The following is a 25,201-nucleotide window of genomic DNA, read 5'->3' as shown; positions in this document are numbered from 1 at the left end:
TTTAGTTTTTGTATCAGGAACCTTTATCATAAGAACAGAGGTGTTATCTTCGATGTCGTCAATCGACATGTTTGTAGGATGTACTCTTTGGCACGCACGGATGACACCGAAAATTAAAATTAGCTACCTATAAATAAAAAAGTTAATTGAGGCACATAACATAATAACAAAACTTCACCATAATTATTAAATACTTATTGTTCTCAGCTTCTTGCAAAAATTTATAAAACTTCTCTTTTGAAAACACTTGCAATTTTTTGGGTTTATATCAAGATTATCGTTGTATCTCATATCCGTTATCGATTTCAGCATGGAGTAATAAATTCACATGCTGGAAGACTCAAATACCTACTTTTGCCTTTTGCATAAAATATACTAGCAGCAAATTTTCGGATGCCACATTTTTCAGGTTTTCCTTTTGGCACCATGATTGGAACTGTTTATAAACCATTTCGTAACGATTTTACCGTATTTCCATTTGCCAGTAGTTTCACACTTTGTATTTTTCATACCAATAAGTACGATTCAAAGCACTGATGTAAACAGTTGTTATTTCAGTATCTATTTATAAGTATAGTCAATTTAATCAAATTTAAAATTTACATTTGAATAAGTAATAATTAAGTTTAACTTTAATAATGAACATTTTTTTTTATATTACTCCTATATAATTATTGTTAGCAGTTTACATAAAATAATGAAAAGGAGTAATAACTGAACCATGTCTACATCGGTTCTGCACGCTTATTGTGCTTTAGGTGTGTTCATCCGAGTTCTAGTTGATGGTCTTAAAATTTGGATTTCATGAATCAAGAGACAAAAAGCAAACTGTATATTTTTACAGCTGTTTGAATAATATCCAAAAGGTAACCGTCCTCAGGTCAAAAATAAACTGTAATGAAGTGTACCTCATTAAAGACTAATGACCAAACTTCGGCAGACTGGAAGTGATGCGTCATTCGCCCTCACTGCCGTCCGGCAGCGACCTACTGCCAGCGCTATTGCAATCGTGGCCACGTTTTGTCCTATAATCTCGAGCATTCGTAGTGACAATGACTATTTTTTCCAAGTTCTCCTCAGTTAGACGAGTTTCCCTAGATGTTAAAATGCTTTAAAATTAACAAAGACTGGTCAACATGACAATTTGCGTTATGATCTTGTTTAGACAAACCCTGATTTGCATCAAACGTCACAACGAGGTTTTAACAACTAATAAATAAGTTATCGTCTATTTGTAGTACATAATATATAGGTACATACATATTTATATGTATGATGATATGATTTCCCTCCCACCTTAAAGTTAGGTTATGAAACATGTCGCAGGTTGGTTCTACAGGCCGTTAACAGATGCCGCCAATATAAAATTGAAGTACTTTTGCTTTTTCCAATGACAGCTTTAACTATTTTTATTAAAACTGGTACAACTCTCAAAGGAAAGGTTTGCTTTTCTGGATGGGTTATAACTTTGTAAAGTTATAAAGAAAAAAAACAAACGTCAAAAAAAAAACGTGTTGAAACATAAAAACCAACTAATTTTTATCCATAACATCTTTAACCGGGCGTCTGTTTGAAGATGCCGTGTTAATGGATTCTGGATTCTGAAGCGTAAACTAATTCTTCTGGAGAAAAGATCATTTTGCTGTTTTGTTTGCTGGTTTGAAAAAGTATTACTGTCATTATTTAAATTCGCAAGTAAAAAAGCTGACACAAAAAATACACAGTTAAGTTCATTTGTTATTTTCAAACTAAACTAACGGAATGAAGGCCATTTTTCTTGTGATATTTAGACTATACATATAATGACTGATAAGTGATAACTGAAACAAATATCTGAATAAGACAAACACCAATTAACTGGGTAGGAATTGTTTTAGACGATTTGATGCGCTATAATACTACATATAACGTTTATTACCTAAATCCCCGAAAGCACAAAAAAACTCGATGCAGTTCGTCAACCACGTTGTGTTAAGTTTAGTTTTGTGTAGAGAATGCCAACATGTTGACAAAACGCGTCGATAATTTTTTTTTGTGTTTTCGGTGTTTTGGGGAATAAACGTTGTAGAAATAACTAAGTAGAAAAGGCTTGTTGAGAGATACGATAAGATACGCCAGTTAAAGTAATTATAAAGTGCAAAATTACAAACTTCCATTTATAAAAATGTGGGATGCTGAATTTTAAATATGTCCATTTTTTTCAGTGAAAATGCAACTATTTTTCTTAAAAACTGTCGATCAGAAAACCCTACCGTTCTGTATCACAGTTTTCAATAGTCCGTTGGAAATTAATAATTTTTCAACCTAGGACAGTTAAAACATCCTGCTTATTCCATAACAGTTTAATTCATGAGTTCTCTACATGCACTGAACTGAAAACCTGAAATGCTTTATACAAAAAAATAGCCACCAGTTTTTCAGTGTTATCTCATACAGTACCTCTCACAAAACCTCGATATCACACATTTGCAACCAAGCTTGAGCAAACCGGCGTGTGAGTTATATCTTATATCCTATACTTAAAATTAAAAGGAAACAGTGCAGTGTTACCAACTACAATACCATGTGTGCTAAAAGTCTTAATATTTTAATTTTTTTTATAATCCTAATTAGAAAAATCGATTGTCCGGATATTTTAAGTGCTACTGTATCTTGTATCATTTTCGAACTTATTAGACATTTTTATTTTTAACACTGTCATGTGCACATCCACATTACTACGTCACCGGAAGTACTGTCGTAGGGTCCATGCGGAGAACGGCTACTTTTGTTTGTCTGTCTGTCTATCTGTTTGTCATCTGTCCGTATCGATTTTTATTAGACGGATAATAATCTCCAATTCCTCAGTTGACCCAACTCGGGATTTTTCAGAAATTCGTTTTTAATCAACAAAAATACAAGTATTACGTGAAGTTAAGATTTTTTTATTCATGTAACAACATTTTTATAAATTCTTATTTATAATGAATATATATAGACAAAAAAATGGCAACATAAAGAACTAGGTGGGGTCCATGCGGACCCCGAGAGACTATTTTTTTTTTTTGTAACAGACTGTTACAAGTATCTACCTTAATTGATATAAGGCCTTAATCGAAGCTACTAAAGATACCACTATCGTTAAACCAGAAATAACGGAAAAAAATAGGAAATTGTATCAATGGGGTCTATTTGGACCCCACCCGGTAGTCTGAAGGTTAAAAAACTATTTAATTACAAGAACAAATATTTTGCTTTACTGTCAAGCACACTCAATTTTTTAATTTGTTCTAGATCATCTGCAAAATGACATTTTTAGCGAACAGTTGGATTTGTTGCAAAATTTATGTACGAGTAAATTCTAATACCAAAACCTGACGTGTAGTTGATAAAATACAAAAATTTGAATTTTTAGTGTATAAGATAAGTTTATATTATCATTGATAGCGCTATTATATACATTCATGCTATGAAAAGGAACACGTTTGAACACAAAAACTCCTCAATACGGGTGGTCATCACGAGAAGCCAAGACCGATCCTCTCTTGCAAATAAAGACGATCTTTTAACTAGGAAAGTATAAAAACAAGAACAACCAAAACAAATTAACAAAAATTAATAATTTCTTCTCTAAATACTAGAACCCTCCTGAGAGAAGGCAAGGTAATCAAACTGGAACACGCCTTGATTGAAGTGAACATAGAAATTTTCGGACTCGAAATACGAGCAAAAAACGAACAGATAATAAAAAACCACCGAAAACAATATTATTATTTTGCCACAGATTCTCAGAAAGGTTAAGTAGAAGTTATATTGCAACCTTACTGATCCAAGTAGAAACACTACATCTACATATCTGTGATCTAAATTTATGTACCAAAAAGCAATTCAACAGCAATAGAAACAGAAGAATTTTACGACTTACTAGAAAATACTTACTGGAAGAAACTAAAAAAATCGCCAACGCATGAACAACTATAATGCCAAAATAGACCACGAAAAACAGGGCGAAAGCTTCATAATGAGAAAGTCGACCTATGCAACTAAGGCTCCTCCTTATAGCCATGAAATATAATAAGGCAAAACATCATGCCCAATTTCATCCTTACGACAGCACTTGAAGACTTGTGCGACACAATATATACTTATTCAAAAATTTTCACGGGAATAATTTTTATACCGAATTAAAAACTTGGCAAAAATAAAAGAAAAACCAATGAACCAATTTTTCTTTTTATGACCAAAACTATAACGTATTTTGCCGTCTAAGAAGCTGACAGTATGCCGAATATTATTTAACACAACTCGAATAAAAAAACAAAATTGATATTCATCTGAAGACAATGGACGAAAAAATCATCACTTACAGATCATTTATTACCTTCCCAGGATTTTTTTTTTGTTAAGCGATATATTTTTTGTTGTTGTTGGGAATGTTTTTGATCACTCGGTGGGCTATAATAATGTAATGTTTATCTCCACAACACCGAACACACACAAAATATTTGCCGACGCATTTCGCCAATCACGTTGGCATTATCTAGACAAAGCTAAACTAAAGTTAAATAGTTAAATTATAAGTAGACCATGGAGGTAGAATGAGAGGAGGGAAGATAGCTTGAAAACGTAACTGATACCGCGTTTTAGAAGAGAGTCGTAGATGCTTCCAGCTTCTCCGAGAAACCGATTGTTTGAGTGACGTGCTGGAAAGCGTTTACCGGGTACTGGGCATAAAACACAAAAACAATTTATTAATTTAGACAATAAAAACAGTAGCAGTAAAATTTACTTCAGTTTTTATGTTGTGAGAAATATATTTGTTTTTATGCCATAATTAAACAATTAAACCTATTTTATCCCAAACGATTCCGCCTCTGATCCTCTGCTGACAACCGACTGCTCCAAATGTGGTACGGAAAGGCATAGAGCGCTCTTACGTGGAGCCGTTTTGCTGGCGTTTCTTTAATATTGGTCAAATGATGCATGCTCACTCCTGTCATCTTAGCTCCATGAACTAGAAGCATTTTTATACGCATGGATGAAATATATTATTGTACCATGTTTATACCCACGATCCAACCCAAACTAGGACTCCTCCCACTCCACCAGTGGTGTAGGTCTTCAAGAGTGGCGTAGAGGGACAATTTTCAATATTAACTAATTTTCCTTTTAAAAAATTGTGTGTTTTTTTAGTTTTTTTTTTATTATTATTAATGTATATTACTTAATACTACAAACTAATTCGTAACATACCAATTACATATTTCTACCACTCTTCCCCTCTCCAACTCCACAAGTGTGTAGATCTACTGTGGTGTAGATGAGAGGAGTTCGGAATGGGTGGCTTGAATTCATTACATCCTGTGTATTTAGGGTATAAATAAGCCTCTATTAATTTAAATTTAGTTTAGTTTTGTCTAGACAATGACAACGTGATTGGCGAGACGCGTCTGCGAATATTTTGTGTCTTTTCGGTGTAATGGAGATAAATTTTATATTAGTTATTGTTGATTTAAGTAAAACTTAACTATTGCATTTTTGTAAATGTAGGCAACCCAGCATCCTCTTTCTTAAGATATGGAAAGATATTTCGAAAAATTTTATTAAAACGTCAAGCTCTAAGGAATTGATTCTCGGTAGAGCCGAAATGAGCAGCTTCGTCTTAAGTTTAAAAAAGGTTTGTGAAAGATGCTAAGATGGAGGTGGTGGGCGAAGTAATGTACTTAGGACAAACAGCAAACTTCATAAAAAAACGACAGAAAAATCAGTAAAAGAATAACTTTGACTTGAAAAAACATTTGGAGTTTCAAATACATCATACAGAACATTTAAAATTGAACTAAAAACGGAAAGTGTTTAAGAGCGCAAGTGATGACTACCAAACATAGATGTTAAACCACAAACAATATTAAAAACTAAAATCATGTAAAAGATCAATGAAAACAAGCATGTTAAACATATATAAAGAAAATAAAAAAATAAAAAATCAGATTGGATACAACTACGTGGGCTAAAAAAGACGCACGGGAAGACAAGTAAAGAGATAGTGTATGTGGCGGCACAATAACACGTCGGTAAGCAGAGAACAGATAAGTCGTCTCGTGGTGTAGCGGTTAGCATACTTGCCCGGAAAGCAAAGAGACGTGGGTTCGAATCCCACCGAGGCACAACATTTTTCTCTGTTTACCTACATTGGTGACCACCAACAGGCAACACGCACACACGCAACATCCTTCTGCCACCGCCCTGTGCCCGCTGTGTTCGGGGTCCGCAGCACCGCCAGGGTTCGAACAACGAACGTAAGAGTGGTAGGGGCGACGCCAGCATCTATCTCCTTCGCACCCCAGCACGACCGCGCGCTGTGTCGCTGGGGGGGGGGGGAGTACTGTGGCGGCACAATAACACGTCGGTAAGCAGAGAACAGATAAGTCGTCTCGTAGTGTAGCGGTTAGCATACTTGCCCGGAAAGCAAAGAGACGTGGGTTCGAATCCCACCGAGGCACAACATTTTTCTCTGTTTACCTACAGTGTAACGAGATTTTTGAATTCGCTGGTAATAACTGGCACAAATTGACTTCGAACCAACACTGGTGGAACACACTGGATGGGTAGTTTTCCCTAGAATGAACAAAGTTAGAAAACGTGTCTAAGCGCCGAAAAGGCGAATGAATTCCCCATTAAATCAAACTCAAATTCTCTCATTTTATTATGGGTAAACCTACTTATTTATGTAAAAAATTACACTTTTTAATGTAGTAATATAGTGTACATATATAATTCAGTAAAAATGCTTATTATTATTGTTATTATTATTAATGTCATCCATCAACTAGCTAATTTTTTGATCAGTTCACGTCTCTAGTGTTTTATAGAAAAATTTTTAGTCATTCAGCATTACAACTTAACAGCGGCTTGCCTACCTCGTAGCAAATGTTATGCAATTTTTTTAGTCAACGCCATCGGCATCACATCGTTTTTCGTTGTTCCGCACATACTGGTTGGTTTGGGCTGTCCTTTTCCAAGCAGCTGTCCATGTTGATTCTCCAAGAGGATTCACAGCTCGTTTTATGACCAACGTTTGGGCCATGTTTGCCGTAGTCTTCCTAGCCATATACACTGCCAATTTAGCAGCCTTCATGATCACCAGGGAGGAATTTTTTGAATTTTCAGGTAAGTGCCGATAACATCTACAGTTGTAGGACTTTCTTTCATTATTAGCAATCATGGCCATATTATCGTTCATAACAACGGCTTCATCATCTTCAACATCACTAGAATAAGACTAAAAAGTGATCTAATGAAATCTGATTTTGATTAAAATTTAAAATCACTTCCTAACGAAAAAGTACCAATATGCGGCACCTACCTTGTAATCAAGAAATACTAAAAAGAGATAATAGGTAGATGCCCCTGCTGCATCGCACGTCCCATTATGTACAATATACCCTAGATAGACAAATGTGTCTAAGCTGTAAGATTTTTCTGAAATAATAGTATAATGTTTTTAAAATGTTAATGTTGTCTAACATCGAACCACATAAATTAAAACTGCATGTTACAAATAGTGTCTTAGTGTTGAAAGTCGAAGAATCCCTTTGGTGAGGTGAGGGACAAAAAATTATCACGATCACAATTTTGGTGTTACGTCGGCATGCAGTTACATAAAAATAGAAAATTATATAAAATATGATGTCATTTTTCAAAAGTATTAAAACGGCAGTTAAAATAATAATTAATTTGGCACAGTTTATTAGAAAAGAACAAAAAAGTATAACAAATTCCAAAAGAGTTTGTACACCTGTTTCTTCATCGAATTGACTAGATACAGAAGATAATTTATATCCAAGTTATCCCAAGCATTCAAAATAGCATGTTTAAGTTCGTTAACTGTAGAATATTACTTCCTACTTTTATACATTTTCAATGGCATTAAGATTAAGACTTTTCGCAGGCCAACCTTATAAAATAATATGCCTCTATTTGGATCTTTTCGAGATCAGTTAAATCGTTTTCCTTGCCTATTCTATATAGATAATTAGATACTATACAGGAATCTTAAGTCGTTTAAATTTAAGAATGTTAACAAACTGTATCGCAACTAATAGTTTTACTGAGATTTTAATATACGTTTTAGCCATGTTTTAGCTTATGGTTGACTTTTGACACGAATTGTTTTTGGCAGTTAATGTCAAGGCTAACGCGATAGTTTTGTGCCACAAGAATACAATGCCAAAATTTGGTGCACCTTCATTAAAAGTTTTTAAGCAAGAGTATCCACAAAGTTATTAAACAAACTGTATAATTTTCCTCTCTTAAAAAAAAAAGCAAAAATATATTCAAAAATTAGGTACATTAAGCAGTGATAATTGTTTGTCTCTCACCTCTATTTTCAAGTGTTTAAAATGAAAAATAATATTTCATGTTTTGTTTCCCTTTTATAAAATCGTTCTTTTATTTGAAAGAATAATAACAATTTGTAAAATGTCGTATATTGCTCCAATTTTTATGTAGGTATATTTTCTTAAATCTATATATATATATATATATATTTTTAAATAGATAATATTTTCACGATCACCATTAATATGAACTGCCAAATTTTAATCCTAGTATTCAGTTTTTAATAATACAAATGCGACAATTCTTCATGTTGTTTAATTCGTTAAACTGTTTAAAGTTCTTACAGTTTCAATATATTCTTACGCTAATGAATGACACATGAAATTTCTGCTCTCAGAAATAACTCCAACATATTAATATGGCATCCAGAACTGCAAGTAAAAAAAATCGTTTGATAATAAATAAATAACAAATAATAAATTCATTTCTCCACGCAGTAGATACATTACATTTTATTTATTTTTTTTTACTATTTTATTATTTTTAGTTTCCAACAAGTCCGAAGCCCAATTATAGGAAACGGGACGTACACAAACACCCCTAGAGGCAGGGTGGGAATCAAACCCAAGACTCAAGGTATAGCGGGCAAGCGCGAAGCCAACTCACCCACCCGGGTCCTCAAATATTGCATGAAAATTGTGAAAGTAAAACATATAACTACACAAATATTCAAGAATTCATTTTTTTTCCAATTGCATTTTGCAAGATTATTCCATGCATAAAGTACGAAAACATACAAATACAAAAAAATTATATCAATATATTAAATCTTGAAACACGAAAAAATTAAATTATGTAGGCATTAGACATGTCATAAATATTACATTGTTATAATTAAGTAGTACAATTACTTTTTGAGAATTTAAAAATTTGATGTTGGAGTAATTGTGGCATTATATTATTAATTGTGACTAAATGTTTAAAAAACCTTCACAGAATGTTCTAGTTGATTGGTGGACAGATTTTATCAGCTAGTCCACAGCATTACCTCATTTGAATGATTACCAACTTTGTTTATAAACCTATAATAATTTTTGCTGAGGGTTTGGTATATTTACTAATAGTGTTCATTCCAATGGGTATTTTTTTTTACCAGTTGGTTTTACCTCCTATTTCCAGTATACAGAGTCATTCACGCAGAGCTCCTCCGCTAAAACATTCCAAACAATTGTACAATGCAACCAATAATGCAATTTGATAACAGTATTTATTTTGATATTTACTATTATATATTTTTTAAGAGTTTTAAGTGTTGGTTTTGATAATTTAGGAATAAAGGCCATTTTCAGGTTAAAAGCAAAAACAAATTAAACCAAAACAAGGGTTCGTTAGGGTGTCTCCTATAGGGATAATGTCCTCTATATAACGTGAAGTAGTAGCCGCATGTTTCTGCATTCACCATACATACATACATATCTATCACAAACATATCAGTTTTTTCATCGTTTGGATACAGTTTGCGTTAATTCTGTCAAAATATCAATTTTAACATGGTAGTACGTCTGTGTTGTTGCAACAAAAGAGATAAATATATTTTCCTTTTTTAAACGGTAAATCTATTCTTAAAATAGCAACTTTAAGTTTATTTATAAAAGAAATACGTAAAACTAGACAGTATTTACAATATTTTTGTCACTTAAAAGGCATGTTGATGATGATGAAATTATAATTTTTAAAAGAGACAATTGAGACTCCTTAAAATTACATAACAAAATAGAACTTACAATATTTTCATGTGTATTTTTTCAAAATTTTTGTATCGTTTAAATTTGTTTGACAAGAATATTTGTCCTTTTTCTTTGCTACATCCAGTGTTTTAACCCTCTTTCTCTATTAGCGACTATTTTCTGAAGAAAATTTCAGCCAATGGAAGTGATAGAGTTTTCAAATTTTGGCAAACCCATGGCGACTAACATACTTAATAACAGAATCCAAAGATTTTCAAAACTGATTTGTATCCGATCTGGTGAAAACTCATTCCTGAGTTTTTATCGGCTTTGTTTCATATTTTTATATAGTAATACTGACTCATTTGACAACGTCACATGTTAATTTTAAACAAAAATATGTCGTGATAAATGTAGTTAGCTTCTATACTTTTTTAGACAATAAAGATGAAACAGTAATGCCAGGTCCATTATTAAATATGTTTTCATACTCACAGAAACTTAAGAAATAGAACGTACAATCTATGAATTATTGAAATGATACACCTTTTAGAACTGTAACAGTCAATTTGTGGAAACTCCAAACTAATTTAAGTATAAAATTATTTTATTAATATTAGTATAGTTTTTATTTTATTACTTTATTTTTTAATTTATCTGGATATAGTCGGGGCCACAAAAATCTTGGACGTTAAAGTATTAAAACTACACTATCACAAAGTGTAAAACACCTTTAAGTATTGTAACCTTTTTTGTTTTTGCAGACACTGGATGTAGCGTGATAGATGTTTAAGCTTGAAACGTCAAAACGACGATAAGGCATAGACTGCATCAACATTTTCAAAATGACAGAAAAATGACGTCCAAGATTTTTTAACCACGACTGTATACGAAGTGTTTGGGATTAATATTCATTTTAGTACTTTTTTTTAATCCACTTATTCAGTTCTTGTGAATTTTCACTCTGAATTTAGTGTATAAGAAATTTTCATATGATTAACTTAATTCGCACTATTCTTAAATTCTTTGTAGGTATAATCAGTGTTAATTTTAATATATCGTATAGCCTTATATAGAATTTCAAGAATAATGAGGATAATAACAATGTAAAAGTAACTATATTTCTGACACACCATATACAAGCTATTCTGTTTCATTAAGATTCTATTTTCTCAACAGGTCTTGATGATCAACGCCTATCACGACCATTGTCGCAGAAACCAAATATCAAATTTGGGACAATACCTTGGTCGCACACAGACTCAACAATAGCAAAATATTTTACAGAGATGCATGCATATATGAAACAGTTTAATAAAACAACAGTTCTTGAAGGAGTTGATGCAGTCTTAAGTGCTGAAATGGATGCTTTTATTTATGATGGAACCGTACTCGACTATCTTACTTCTCAAGATGAAGACTGTAGACTACTTACTGTGGGATCATGGTATGCAATGACTGGTTATGGATTAGCTTTTCCAAGAAATTCTAAATATTTAAAAATGTTCAACAAAAGACTTCTGGATTTTCGAGAAAACGGTGATTTAGAACGTCTGCGCCGCTACTGGATGACCGGAGTGTGTAAACCCGGTAAACAGGAGCATAAAAGCTCAGATCCTTTAGCTTTAGAACAGTTTTTATCAGCGTTCCTATTGTTAATGGCGGGTATATTACTCGCTGCTCTTTTATTGTTTCTCGAACATTTATATTTTAAATATGTTCGAAAACATTTAGCCAAAACTGATAGAGGAGGCTGTTGCGCACTCATCAGTTTATCAATGGGTAAAAGTCTGACTTTTCGAGGTGCTGTGTATGAAGCTCAAGATATATTAAAAAATCATCGCTGTAGGGATCCTATTTGTGACACACATCTTTGGAAAGTGAAAAGAGAACTGGATATATCCCAGATGAGATGTAAACAGTTGGAAAAAGAATTAGAAGCACATGGAATTAAACCTCCACCTCCTTGCAAGCGGTAAGTGAGCAAAAATGAAAGAACCATATTTTAAAAATTCGCTATTTTATAACATCCATAAGCACGCGCATGTCTTTATAACATGTAGCACTTATGACTTTTTTGGCACTTTCGGTACTGTATTGGTGCAATCGCTTTAATTGGCACAATGTGTTTTGTCAAATTTGAGATTATTATTCTATTTGTAGCGATTATTATAAATTTTTGTTTTAATTTTGTCGCGAAAAAATCGCTATCAAAAACTTTGAAATCAGAATTGTCATTTCCTATAAAACATTGATATTGCCTTTTATGTTTGACTGCTTTGAACTCATGAAATGAAGTCAATGTAGTGTAAAATGGACACAGCGTTTATTTTAACACACATTTCCCAATTATGTTAACCGTTGTGTGTGAGTAGGCGTCAGCGTAACATCACCTGTCTTTCGTCCTGCCTGGATTCTTCTGAATCACCTGAGTAAGTCGGTGACTTACATGTGTGTAATCTATGTTAGGTTAGCGTTGCACTTATTTAATTGAATGTATGTATGTTCAAACTTGCTCATAATTTTTTTGTTTGGAAGATGTAGAACACTACGTTTTTTTTTTGTATGGTACTAAATGTTAGCATGTTTATGTCAGAAGTGCATGTTTTTTTCACAAATCATTCTTAATTTTTAAAAAATAAACATATAGCTCCTACCCTGTACTGTTTGTACATACAGAATAAATATCTAACTATTGAATGCTAAACATATGATAAACTAGTACGTGTGTTAAAATGTATCGTAAAAATGTTTTCATCTCATTTATTTATGTTTCAATTAAATTTGTGTGTATTAAAATCTCATTTTTTGCGGATATCCATATTTTCTAAAATAACCGTTTTCTGATAGAGAAATTTGTTTCAGATTTTCAGTAGTAATATTAGCTGAAAATTGCGGATTCTAGCTAAATGATTGTTACTGCACTCACTGATTAAACCTTTTAAAAAACCTAGATTTCTTGAACAGATTTTTGTTTGTTACGCAAACAAACATGTTTTGAAACTTTTAGATAAAGTACACTAATTATTAAATTTTGTTTTTGATAATGATAAGATTGATAAGCATCCATTTCTATGAACCGATGCCATCATTATGGCAAAATTCGGAAACATGTTAGTGTAATCAACATGGGAAAGTTTAGTGTATTTTTTGCGTACTTACTGGAAAAAAAAACGTGTGGGGAAAATGCTTCGGAAATTCTTGAAAATAAGCTGTGTACGAATTTCTCCGTTTTCTAGCATAGTTCCATTTCTAAAATAGGACTCTAGAATAAAAATTTTAATTTCATTAGATAAATTTGTTGAAAGCTTCTCGTGTGAATTAGACATTTAATAAAGTATTATTTTAATCTAAGATAAGCGATTTGCCGTGCATAACCAACTTTGAATAATTTTTTCTTTTCAAGATCGACCTATCATAAGTGAGTGCATTTTCCTACTGGCAACTCTTAATTCGCTACACTGCGATCTTGATGAAAACAAGATAAACAAAAAGATAAAGTATTTACATATTTTCTCATTTTTACTCATCAAATAATAATATACTTACATTTTTCTTGTAATTACTTTACTGATCAATATAGTTCGCTCGAACAAATTTAAATTGTATCTTTAAAATCCAAAAATAATAAATGCTGGTGAATTGGCAAGACATTTAAGTTTTAAGGGGAACAAAAATTAACATAGAATCACCAGTATTAATTTAAATCAGTCTTCATACACTTTATTTTCACGGTCTGCAGCACTAAATTCTCCAACGCCGTATTTTTACATAAATTTGTTTTTACTTATTGATACTCAGGAAATATAATGTTTGCAACGTTTAATTACTTTTTCGTTCGTATTAGCGTTGAAATATCTTTTATATTGAACAACACTGTCAATGTCCCCACATTTAGTCCAAAATGAAGTTCAATATTTACATCGGGTAGCGTCCGATTACTGTGTTATACTTATAAAAGACATTAGAGTGGCGTAACCTATACTGATATTTATCTAATCACTTCACTGTTTAAAGCTGTCGTCAATACTTCTTAGGTAACTTAATTCGTCTAGGCCAAGGGACTTAGCTAATAGCCAGGGCGAATACAAATAAACACGTTTTTTAACCTCGAATACAACAAAAAACCTTTGGATTACTTGGTTGCAGAGTATACAAAAATGCAATAATTATACAACGTGTTACAGAAAAAAGTACATTAAATTTAACCACAAACAGAACTCGTCAACAGAAAACATTTTTTTATTTGACATTTTTTCAAAAACGAATTTTTTTGTCACAGTTTTACGAGCCGGCCATGCATATCTTCAATTGTTGACCGTGAATTTCACTTTCGATGCATCAGGTGGAAAGTGTTTGTTTTTAACCAAGTTTTTGGCGAGTTGGCTAGCGATAACGGTTAGTTGCTTTTCGACTGTCCTTTGCGGTATTTTCAGTTTTCGTTGTGTGAAGTTATGCCCCACTATTCGAACAGTGAATCCACGGACATGGTGCTAATGTATGGAGAAGCCCAGGTAAATGCAGTGCAAGCATAAAGAATTTTGATACTCTTGAAATTTTCCGGGAACGAGTAATACGTGCTGCTGAAACAAATCGAAACAATGAAATTATGTTATAAAGAGTCAACGACTCACTTCGTCACTGTCTTCAGTGTTGTCTAGACAATAATGGGGACCACTTTGAACATTTATTATGAAGTTTTTGGCGATTTCAAGGTAGGTCTCCATTACCTATTACAGCCTTGTATTCAAATTTTTTGTTAGCCACGGGCGGGTAGGTGAATTTGTATTAAATCTTTGACTAATTTTAACTCAATCACGAAAGGGTTTATGACAAAATGTTATTTACAAATTTAATTGCTTTGGATTAGTTCTGTTACCAGTTAAAATGAATGTACTTTTTTCTGTAACACGTTGTATATTATAAAGCAAGGAAAACAGATTGAAAAATGGTATACGGTATACACTTTAAAATAAAACAACAATTATGTTAGTGTTTTTTTTTTGTGCTAACGCAGCTGCTGCTTGTCAGTACGCTACTTTTTCGAAAAATAAAAAAGAATAATTTGTCCTTTACAGAGATTTTTATATTTATTTACTCCCTATGTCTCAAAATAAATGTCGGATTTCTGAATTTTGCTAAATATTACTTTCACTTTTATTGTTTAAAACCTAGTTCATATGTTTCAAATGCTACATTTTAATATAACAAAAACTTTGATGGTCTTTGTTTTGGTAACAATAATTCTTTGTTTCCAAATAAATTCAAAGAGACTTTGTTGAAAATACCGTCTGGGAATAATATGGCCCTAGAAGTAAGACTAGTTGCCCCAATTTAAAGAAAAAAGCCTAATTTAACATAATAAACTTGTCAAGGCCTTGAATTAAATCTAAACACGAAGGTTAAACACGAAGCGATGCATTCTGTGGCTTGAAGGTACTCGGTTTGAACGAAAACTAAAGTTTAATAAATGCAGATGCGAGGCCCATAAAAGTCGAAAAAATAAATTCTTAGTCTCTTTTTGAGAACGTTGCCTTATGTGCCTTAAAACAACGAAATAAATGCTTGAGAAAAATATGTTTTTCCCTTTATTAAATAAAAAATCTATTTTTATATCCTGAGCGTAAGCTAATACTAAGCTAATTACTTCCTTAGCGTAAGCTAAAGAAGTATTGTAATCGAGCCCATTGTCCGACTCCCTACTTTTATGTTTTCTCGGCATTTCATGACCCCTAGAGTACGAAGACATACGTCTCCCGTTTCCATCTGTCTGTCTGTCTGCTGTCTGTCCAGATTTTTATTAGACAGAAAATCGAATGTTATGAACACAACAAATTGACTTTGTCAAGAAAACAAGTATACACTGAAACCTGAATGGAAATAGCTGAAGCTACGCCATCAAATATCAAGCACAGCTGACTGTTTTGTAGCATGCCAAGCCTTCACTGAGAATGTACATAGTCCACCGGCCATTGTTGTGAGGTTCAAGCATCAACATAAAATGAATAAGAGCATTTGTTTTAATGGAAGACGACCGTGGAGCAAGGTCAATTTTTTGGCGTGCTCTAGTGTAGCTCGGTTTGATAAATAAAATGTGAATCTTACTTCAGTCTCATTATTTCATAAAAAGTACATATACATTCACCGACACGATCAACGGACCACCCGTATTTTTTTTAAGATCCGAAAATGTACAAAATAAAGTACGATTTCGGTTGCAATATTTTCATGATATAATGCAACGTTTATTGTAATAACTAAAGAACTAAAAAATATATATTTTAATAGAAAATGATAAAAATTCAATAATCAAACAAAGCTGAAAAAAAAAAAAAGTTTCCAAGAAAAGCAAAATCAATGACCATTGACACACTGTTTAAGGACGTCAATAACGGGTATTTCCCCCACGAACGTTTAAAGACTGCTGCTATTCTCCAGGGCATCCCATGAAATAAATTGTTTATTTACTCGTTTTGGACATTCTCTCATTCCTTTAAAAGCCTATTCTGAAGCTCATCTAAGGTGTGGGGTGCAGGTACACTCAATTAATATGCTGGTCCAGACAACATCAAAAATGAGCGTAGTAAATACGTCGAAGCATTGTACTCAGAAAAATATTAGCTGGCCCGTTTTTCAAGCCTGTGAGTGTAGTTATTACAAAAAACAATGCTAAATCCAACGTTTCACATAAAAACTGGTAAAGTTCAGAGACAGAGTAAAAACTATGTGACAGAGCTTATTCCACAAACAATTTGTCTACTTTAACACCCTACTTATTTTTTTTAACTTTCTGTCCAGTATACGTTTATTATAATAACGACCAAATGACAGCCATTATCCATTTAAATTATTAATTTGTAGAAGCAAAATCTACATAGCTATTCATTTATTTCTTTTTAATTTAAATCATTAGTATATTGAAATACATATAATATTCAACAGGTTGTATAAAAGTAACACTTGTTCACAATTATTAAATATTGTGATGAGTGGATAAGGATATCATAACGACTGTAATGTCGGATTCTACATATGACAGTGGCTGCATTCTCTTTACATATCACCTCATGCACCTCCCCTACAATATATTCATTGAATATCTACAATAATCAAGTGTCCTCCTCCATATTTGTAATCAAAGGCGCAATATCTTCAGTCACATTACCACCAGCGTTGTAGTACTTTTTTATACATTTCTGGCATGATATATGCTAACGCTGCGGTACACATATTTAGACCATTTGTGTGATCGTAACCACCTTTTCAATCCGACTCATCTATAATGTTAATTTTTAAAGGTTTGTTTCTGATAAATGATAATCATTTACAAAATTAAAATTTAAGCATATTACACGCGTTGGTGTACCCATATAAAGAAGTTTAGTTTTTAACAATTATTATTCTGGCATAATGTCACGCTATTGAAACCAATCTCTAAAATATGTTTGTTTTCTCCATGAACCATTTGAGCATTTAAAGAATATTGCGTTGTCCACAATAATAAGCAGTGATTACTCAAACATCAACAACTACATAATTTTGAAACCACTGGAGAAAATTATGTTGATCTATTTCTCTATCATAATTAAGACATTTTGTGTTAAAGAAAATACCAGAAATTAAAATACCAGAAATGAATAATGCCATTCTCAATACCTGCATTTTTCAATTTGATTTGCATGAGTGTATATTTTGCAGAGTATTTCCTGAAAAAAGTACATTTGTCGTTCTATTTCAAAAAAATTAAAAGATTAACGTAATTTACACAAAAATTTTGAAAAACGTAAACAGTGAAAAGTAAAAATGCATCCCGGCGGGATGTGGAAATAATTATATAGTTTGACTCCAGTTAACACTAATAAATCAAAATAATCTGTATGAAAGCAATTTGAATATTGTTGTGTGGCAAGAGGGTATGTTTTTGAAAGAAATACAACTACATCGGAACTCGCCCTGACATTAAAAGATTTTACTTTCAATATGAGGCATAATGTGATGGTACAGAATATAAGGAAAGCGTAGGTAATCAAGACTCTGTACAATACTGTGGCGAAAGGTCTGCAGTGTAATAGAAAAAATGCGGGGTCGTCGTCTTAGACAAAGAATTAAAGGCCAAAAGTTTCCTTAGTAATAATTGTAACTTTAACATGTCAAAAATGAAACCTACCTTGTGTAAATAAAAAGTTACTCTTATTTATTATTTTCAACTAGGTAAATGTCAAATCTGATAATTTTGCACTAGTACAAATTATCACTGAATTTAAATTATTACTGGTCGTCATGTAGAAATACAGCGTGTTATTGAAAGGTACGTACAAAATAAAATCGGCAATTGGTCTCGAAGTATGAGTGCTAAAGTAAAAAAAAGTTCAGGTATAAGTGTTCTCCTTTTAGAGATAAAAATTATTAAAATTTATGTCCAAATTCGTTGTACGCCTCTGATAAAAAGATCATCTTTCGTTTCTATAGCAACATTGAGTCTTGACAAAAGTTTTATTTTTACAGTTGCTACGATTTACTAAAATAAAATAATTTTACCTATTTATCCTTCAGTAGCGTCTAAAAAGGTTATATAAGGGTTAATTTTCCCCTTATAATTTTGATAACACAAAATAAGTTTTTCAGACTTCTTAGACTTCGCGAATAACTGTCAGTTTTGTTGTACATACCTTTCAATAATGTATAAATGATTTCATGATGAATTCTTTTGAAGGAAATAGGGAGATAAGCTGCTCAAATGTCGTGTATAATGTTCAAAAATACTAATGTTAAAACATGCCCAAATTGTTCTACTGATTATTATTATTTGATTGATATATACTCATAAAGAAAAAGAATCAGGTATGAGAACGACTTTATATTTTGGATTACGCAACATCCTTAAAAAATTGTGAACATAATCCCATCTAAGGTACATACAGGATCATTAATTAATAATTGTAAACACGGCATCACGTACCCTAGCAATGTGGAAATATAGAAAAAACAAATTCAAAGCCGAATGGGACAAAACTCCCATGCACCATCCTCGATGCGATGCCACAGATCCACCTTTTAAACAGTAGGTGGAAAAACGTTGGAATAAAAACGATGTAAACACTTTCAGTTTCAGTTAAAAGTAAACCGACCTTTGTATTCATTTCCCGTTAAAAGTCAATACGAAAGAATATTATTAGTAGTAGTAGAAATAAAGGGAAGTCCTGAGAAGGGCCGATTTTTGGTAATTAATGCACTGGTTATAAAAGTGGTTATTTAACTATTGAGTTACTGGCCTAGCAAAATATGGTGTTGCAAGTACCACATGTGAACTCGTTCACCTTGAAGCACTTCCACATCTGCTGCTCTTCCAACACATTGTTTAAAAACTCGAGGTGCTGTGCCGCGTTTAGTCTGTTTGGTAAAACATAAGGTCCATTTACAATACCGGCCCACACATTTATGGAAAACTGTCGTTGAAATCGTACTTCTTAACGAGCGTTTGGTTTTTGATGGGCCAAATGTGAGTGTTGTGGCTGTTAAAAACAGCATTACGAGTGAATTCTGCTTCATCAGTAAACAGAATGTAATTTAAAAACTTAGGGCGTTTACGACATTGCTGTAACAACCATTCGCAGTAAATTACACGACGTGGAAACTCAGCTGGTTCCGAACTTTGCACTTTTTGAACGGATGTAGGTCTTGTTCTTTTAATGTACGATGCACTACAAACTGTGAAACTCCAACCTCAACTGCAAATCGGCGAATGTTGATATCGGGCTCTTCTTCCTCGCGTTCCAAAATTTGTTCTTCAGCTTGCAGTATTTTTTCGGTCCTATCACAGCCACGATCGTGAGTTTGAGGCTTGAAGTTACCATGATCTCGGAGATGCGGTACCACGATATAAATGTTCGCGGACACGAAATCGCGCGATTTTGGAATGCGCTAGATCCACAATTCGTGGGCCAACCTGGCGTTTCCATCAGCCACACCATAAAGCATTACCATATCGACACGCTCTGATTTGGAAAAATTCACTATTGTTAAAGACGTTAACCGAACACACGACGCCAACCAACTGATACATGATTGGCCCTTATCGTGTTTTTGCACGTTTGCACTGGAATCACGAATGTTTTGTTCTAATTATGCGTTTTATAGAGTTGGTTTATAACACGGAGGTTTTTATCAAGAAGAAACCGGAGGGCAGATGTCGTGTGGCAGACACTCAGACACTGTTTATTACCCTACTTGAGATACGCGCCGTGCTAAACTCCGCCTTCTGAATGTTTAAGTCCATACGAGTCACATAAAGTCACTTAAACTCCGAATGAAATGCAATATTTTATTTTCAAACGATTATTATTATTCTTTTGAAATGATTATTTCCCGTCTCCTTGCTTCGTTAAAAAATTGCCTTGCCTTGACTTACATGGTTACTATGGTTGACAACCACGATGATTTTCGCATAAACGTATTCTATTTATACTCCGTCGGACTATAAATACGAATAGTATGTACTTATACGCCGCTCAAACACGCTGTCATCGAAATGACACTTACACCCCGGTAAGAACGTCATATAAGTGACAATTATATGACGTTTGAAAATAAGAATCGTTTAGATAGAATTTTAACTTTTAACAATAAAATTGTGTGTATGTGCCGCTAAATTCTAATCCTTTTTCACTTTATCTATTAAAGTCATTATGAAATCAGACTTAAGCACGCCGTTAACGCCTGTTTTTAATATCTGCCTAGCAACATAACTTATTCTTAGAATTGAATCCGTATGTCTTCGCTGTATTTAAAACTATGTCATAAAAAAGTTTTTCACAAAATTAATTTTAATTGGCGATAATTTTGTAAACCTAATTTTTGAAATAGACGCACAAAAAGGCAAAAATTAAGATCCTTATAAACTGATTTTTAACTTTGATTTAAATTTTACACTAACGTGAATTTAATAATAAATCAGTCACTTTAACAACTGTCACATGAAACGATTCTTCTAACTTTATTTTTGTTATTTCTATTGATGAAGCGTTTACTTGTTTAAACTCCTTGTTAATTTTATTAGTAAAACGATGAAATTTGGTAATGGAAAGCTCGTACCTCCAAGCTGCTAAGGCATAAGACATGGTGGGGCGAATGCTTGTTCGATTGAGAAGAAATTTGTTCTTGATCGACATTTTGCTAGATCTGCCGATTAGTGGCGTCAACTCGCCTTTGATTCCGTTGGTCTTGGCTACAATGTAGCCACTCTGAGGAATAAAACTGAGTTTTTGTCAATGAAGACACCTAGATATGTTGTTTTGTTCTGCCAGGAAATGATCTGGCCGAACATCGAGACGTGCCCTGCCAGGCCTTGTCGACTTACGTGATGAAGAGCGCAAAGCTTATATCAGGATTATCTGTGACCCAGCGTCTGCACCACTCCTCCAGCGCATCAGTAGCCACCTTTAAGTAGGTGGTCTGCATAGATCGCAAGACTAATTCGTGAGGTTTGGGAATATCTGCGTTGAAAATCGGATACAGCAGAGGAGAGAGCGCTGATCCCTGAGGGCCTCCAGCGCTTATTGGATGTTCTGCTGATAGAGTGTGTCCTATGCGGACACGAAACGTGCGAGCGGTTTAAATTGCAAAAATCATACACCACGGTACTGACATTTTAAGGTTTGTATGATGGAATTTTCAGAAGCTCTAACATTCTTAACGTTCCTAGAGCGTTCCGAAACTCGTTTTTTTCCGTACAAAGGCGACTTTTGACACATCCGATATCACGGAAAGAGAATTAATTTTTAAAACAGTTTATCATCATCTCCTTTTTAAATTTATGCGGAAATTATTCATCACGTAGCTTTAAAAATAAAATACCTCAGTTATTTCTGGAAACTTCGAAACGCAATTTCACCACTCTTTTCAGGTTACAAAACTCTATAAATCGCAGGAAAAGCATTGTCTACTTTTTTGATCGGAAATACAGTAAAAGCCACGTGTGTTGAAGACGGCGCTTTTACTGTATATCTCCTCTTAAAAAAATTGGTCGAAGGTTATTTTGACAGAACTTCCCTTACTCTTGAAGTACAGTCCAAGAAATCCTGCTGCTCCTGAGACTTGTAAGGGATCGACCGCACAACAATTTTCTCGTTGCAAACCCAACTGATTCACCGTTTTCACGATGCAAGTAGGTACGAATGCCGGCGCGTATTGGCCTGCACTCCCGGAGATCCTTGCCCAGCGGTGCTCGTAAAAGGTTATTAGATTCTGTAAATTTGTTTTGCGAACATTTGGATGTGTAAGGGAAAACCCAAAACGGATTCATACACCACAAGTGTAGTAATACTATATAAAATTTAAATGATTTTAATATAGACACTTTTGAGATGACGTCATCAAATTGTTGGTGAGGATAATAGCCAAATTTGGTTAGCGTTTTACCATCTACATGATATTCCCAATACACATACAAAATTTGATAACAATCGGTCCAGTAGTTACGGAGGTTGCCTGTCCAATAAAAATCGGCACAGGCGACAGACAGACGAAAACCGGGACTCAGTTTTTTTGTACTCTGTCTCTAGGGATCATGAAACGTCGAAAAAATATGACAGTAGCAAACTAATCGATTCGATTACCTGCAATACTTGCCGAGCATAAGCGAAAAAAATCTCCAAAGAAGGTTTTTAGGTGACAAACTTGGTTACTATTAGTAACCATTTTAACCGTACGTAATTTTAAGCTGGGATTGTTCTTGACTTGGTCTTAATTTACACTGAATGAAAATGTAGCTACAGACAACACAAACCAAACTGCTCGTCAGTGAGAAGACCTTTGCGACGTTCTTATTCTGGCTATTGGAAACTGCAATTCGCAAATTATTATTGATTTGTTGATACGTTCTGTAATCCGTTATCGAACATTTTTTCGATATTTTGAAATTTCGATGTAATAAAAAATATTTTGTTCGTCTAGTGGGCCATGAAGACACATAAAAATCACAAGACAAAATAAAATAAACACTCCACTAGAGCACAGCGTTAATTATTGTCATATTCGAAATGTAAACACGAAAAATGGATGTGAAGTAAACTACGCCCCATCTACTCTTGATTTCTAAATTTCGAATATGACAATTAACATAAAACGTAGTACAATGCTCTTTCAAAGTATCGCCAGCAGTTTCTTCCAGGTTACTTTTTTACGAGTTCCAAACTTTTTCAATTTCTTTGGTTTTTGTTTTTCAAGGGTGTCTCATTCATCAATCACCGCTTTGATGATCCAACATATTTTTTCATCCACCTCACTTTTTCGTGCTCTATCGCTAACTTTGAGGGTAGGTATATAATAACTGAAGCCCGTTAGCGTTTGCCATTTCTTTCGCCAGAGCTTTTGTAAACTTTTAACAATTATCGGAAGTAACAAATTAATTATTATCAAGACCACAGGATCAGCAGGACGGCTATAGACTGTAAATGTGTAAATTATCCACCAGTGTTGGCCTATGAATGCGGTAAAGAAGTAGAATGTCTTAATTCTGCATTTACTTGACTTGAAAAAATACTATTAATGTATTGTCTAGTAATGAAAAAATATTAACATTCATTACTATAAGAACATATTCGAAACCTCATAATCTCTAATGGTAAATATTCAAAGTGTTACGCGACGATTACTTTTTCGCCACGACCAAGAAAACACTTTTCTTTCTACGAAAACTTTATTCACAAAACTGATAATAAATGTATAAAACTTTAAAATAATATGAATGCAATGTAAAACACGGCCGTCCGCGTCCGCGACTCAGGGAAGAAGAAAGTACGAGGGTGGTTCCGCCAGTGGGGTGATATAATGTGACTCGATCTTGAAATGTGTGGCAATTAGTAACTTTTATGAAATAGAAATATATCTGTGTCCTTGTTATGCTCCGTCTTTTCGACAGCAGGTATTTTTTGCTTCCAGGATGGCGATCCTGTTACTGTCATTTGGTCATCAATTGCCTTGGTGGTAACACGTCTTCCACGACTGTTTGCTGGTTACCGGTGACACTTTCTCGTTGAATAGGGCTGGAGTTACTTTGGGACTGGAATAGTGTTCTTTCCGGTCCGTTAACTCGATAATTCTAGTACAGTCTGTCGTAACCTCAAATCGTAAACACATCAAACTTTCGTTGACAGTTCCTACATTTGATAGCGAAAATTACTAGCCTCGCGCTATCTTTGTTTAACACATAGGTTAGGTTCCTCTCTGTCGAATTCCGACCACAGGCAGTTTGCCGTACTTTCTAAAAGCAATAGTAGATCTAGTGACTTTAGGGTGATACTCTGATAGCGCCATCTAGCGGCCTCGCGTTACAAAAGGAATTTTAATATTTTCAAATTTTCATTTTTCTATTACCACGTCATATTTTAATATGTACTTCTAGTTTTGCTTTAATTTTTTAACGATAATACACATAAATAGTGCTGATTTTAACAATGTAACTGTGACTATATTCATGCCTTTAAATTTCTTTTTTAACGGTCGTTAAAAAAAGTGTAACATTTTTTATTAATTTTTGTTTATAAAGGATACGTTTATTTCATCGCACTCAAATGTGTGAAAAAAAGTGTTATAGCGGTTCATTTTTTCACGCATTTGAATGAAAAAAAGTGTCGTAGCGTGTCATTTTTTAACGGAATAAAACATAGAAGCCTGCCGTTGCTAGATAATTAGAGAGCGGATTTCTGTCGGGCTAGACAAGGCCAAACTCGATACGGCTCGTACGGGATGGGAATTCATTGCAGTTACGGGCTGCACTTCGTTTATTTGAGATTAGAATACCGCTGCTTCGTTGCACTCTGTTGTTAATTCCAGTTCTCATTTACTTATCCGTTTGATTAATAAATCGTTAATTGTATTTATGGAATAACTGATGTTTAAATTCAGTGATTATCTATCACCCGCCACTGAGTCCCGGCGATCCAGCGCGTCCCCACCTATAATCGTGACGTAGCCCGACAGAAATCCGCTGTCTATAGATAATTCATCAACACAAGTGGTTTATACATATTGATTTTCTCGGTGTGTTGTGGTAATTTGTGTGCTCGGACAATGGAATCGGACAGCGATGAAAATTTCTCGTACACCCCCGAAAAAATTGTCAAGACGGCAAATACGGCTACATTTAATATCTATGT

The 25,201-nt window shown here is 33.7% G+C and overlaps 1 protein-coding gene across 6 annotated transcripts in view; it reads left to right on the top strand.

Moving 5' to 3' along the window:
- The window catches only part of Nmdar2 (NMDA receptor 2), a 263,323-nt gene that overhangs the window by 214,438 nt on the left and 23,684 nt on the right, over positions 1 to 25,201 (top strand). For 5 of the 6 annotated variants that reach the window (XM_064063835.1, XM_064063837.1, XM_064063838.1 and 2 more), the window contains exons 8-10: positions 6,930 to 7,149; positions 11,226 to 12,021; positions 12,422 to 12,478. In XM_064063835.1, coding sequence (XP_063919905.1) covers positions 6,930 to 7,149; positions 11,226 to 12,021; positions 12,422 to 12,478 — 1,073 coding nt within the window. The remainder of the gene's footprint in view (positions 1 to 6,929; positions 7,150 to 11,225; positions 12,022 to 12,421; positions 12,479 to 25,201) is intronic. The other variant, XM_064063836.1, reaches the window with a different exon arrangement.

Source organism: Zophobas morio, unplaced genomic scaffold (assembly GCF_036711695.1).
Source record: "Zophobas morio isolate AGI-343-1 ecotype UQ-CSIRO unplaced genomic scaffold, CSIRO_AGI_Zmor_V1 ptg000024l, whole genome shotgun sequence".
In the NCBI taxonomy this organism is placed as follows: Eukaryota; Metazoa; Arthropoda; class Insecta; order Coleoptera; family Tenebrionidae; genus Zophobas; species Zophobas morio.
Note: the sequence above shows the minus strand (reverse complement) of the source record. Positions and strands in the feature narration are given on the sequence as shown.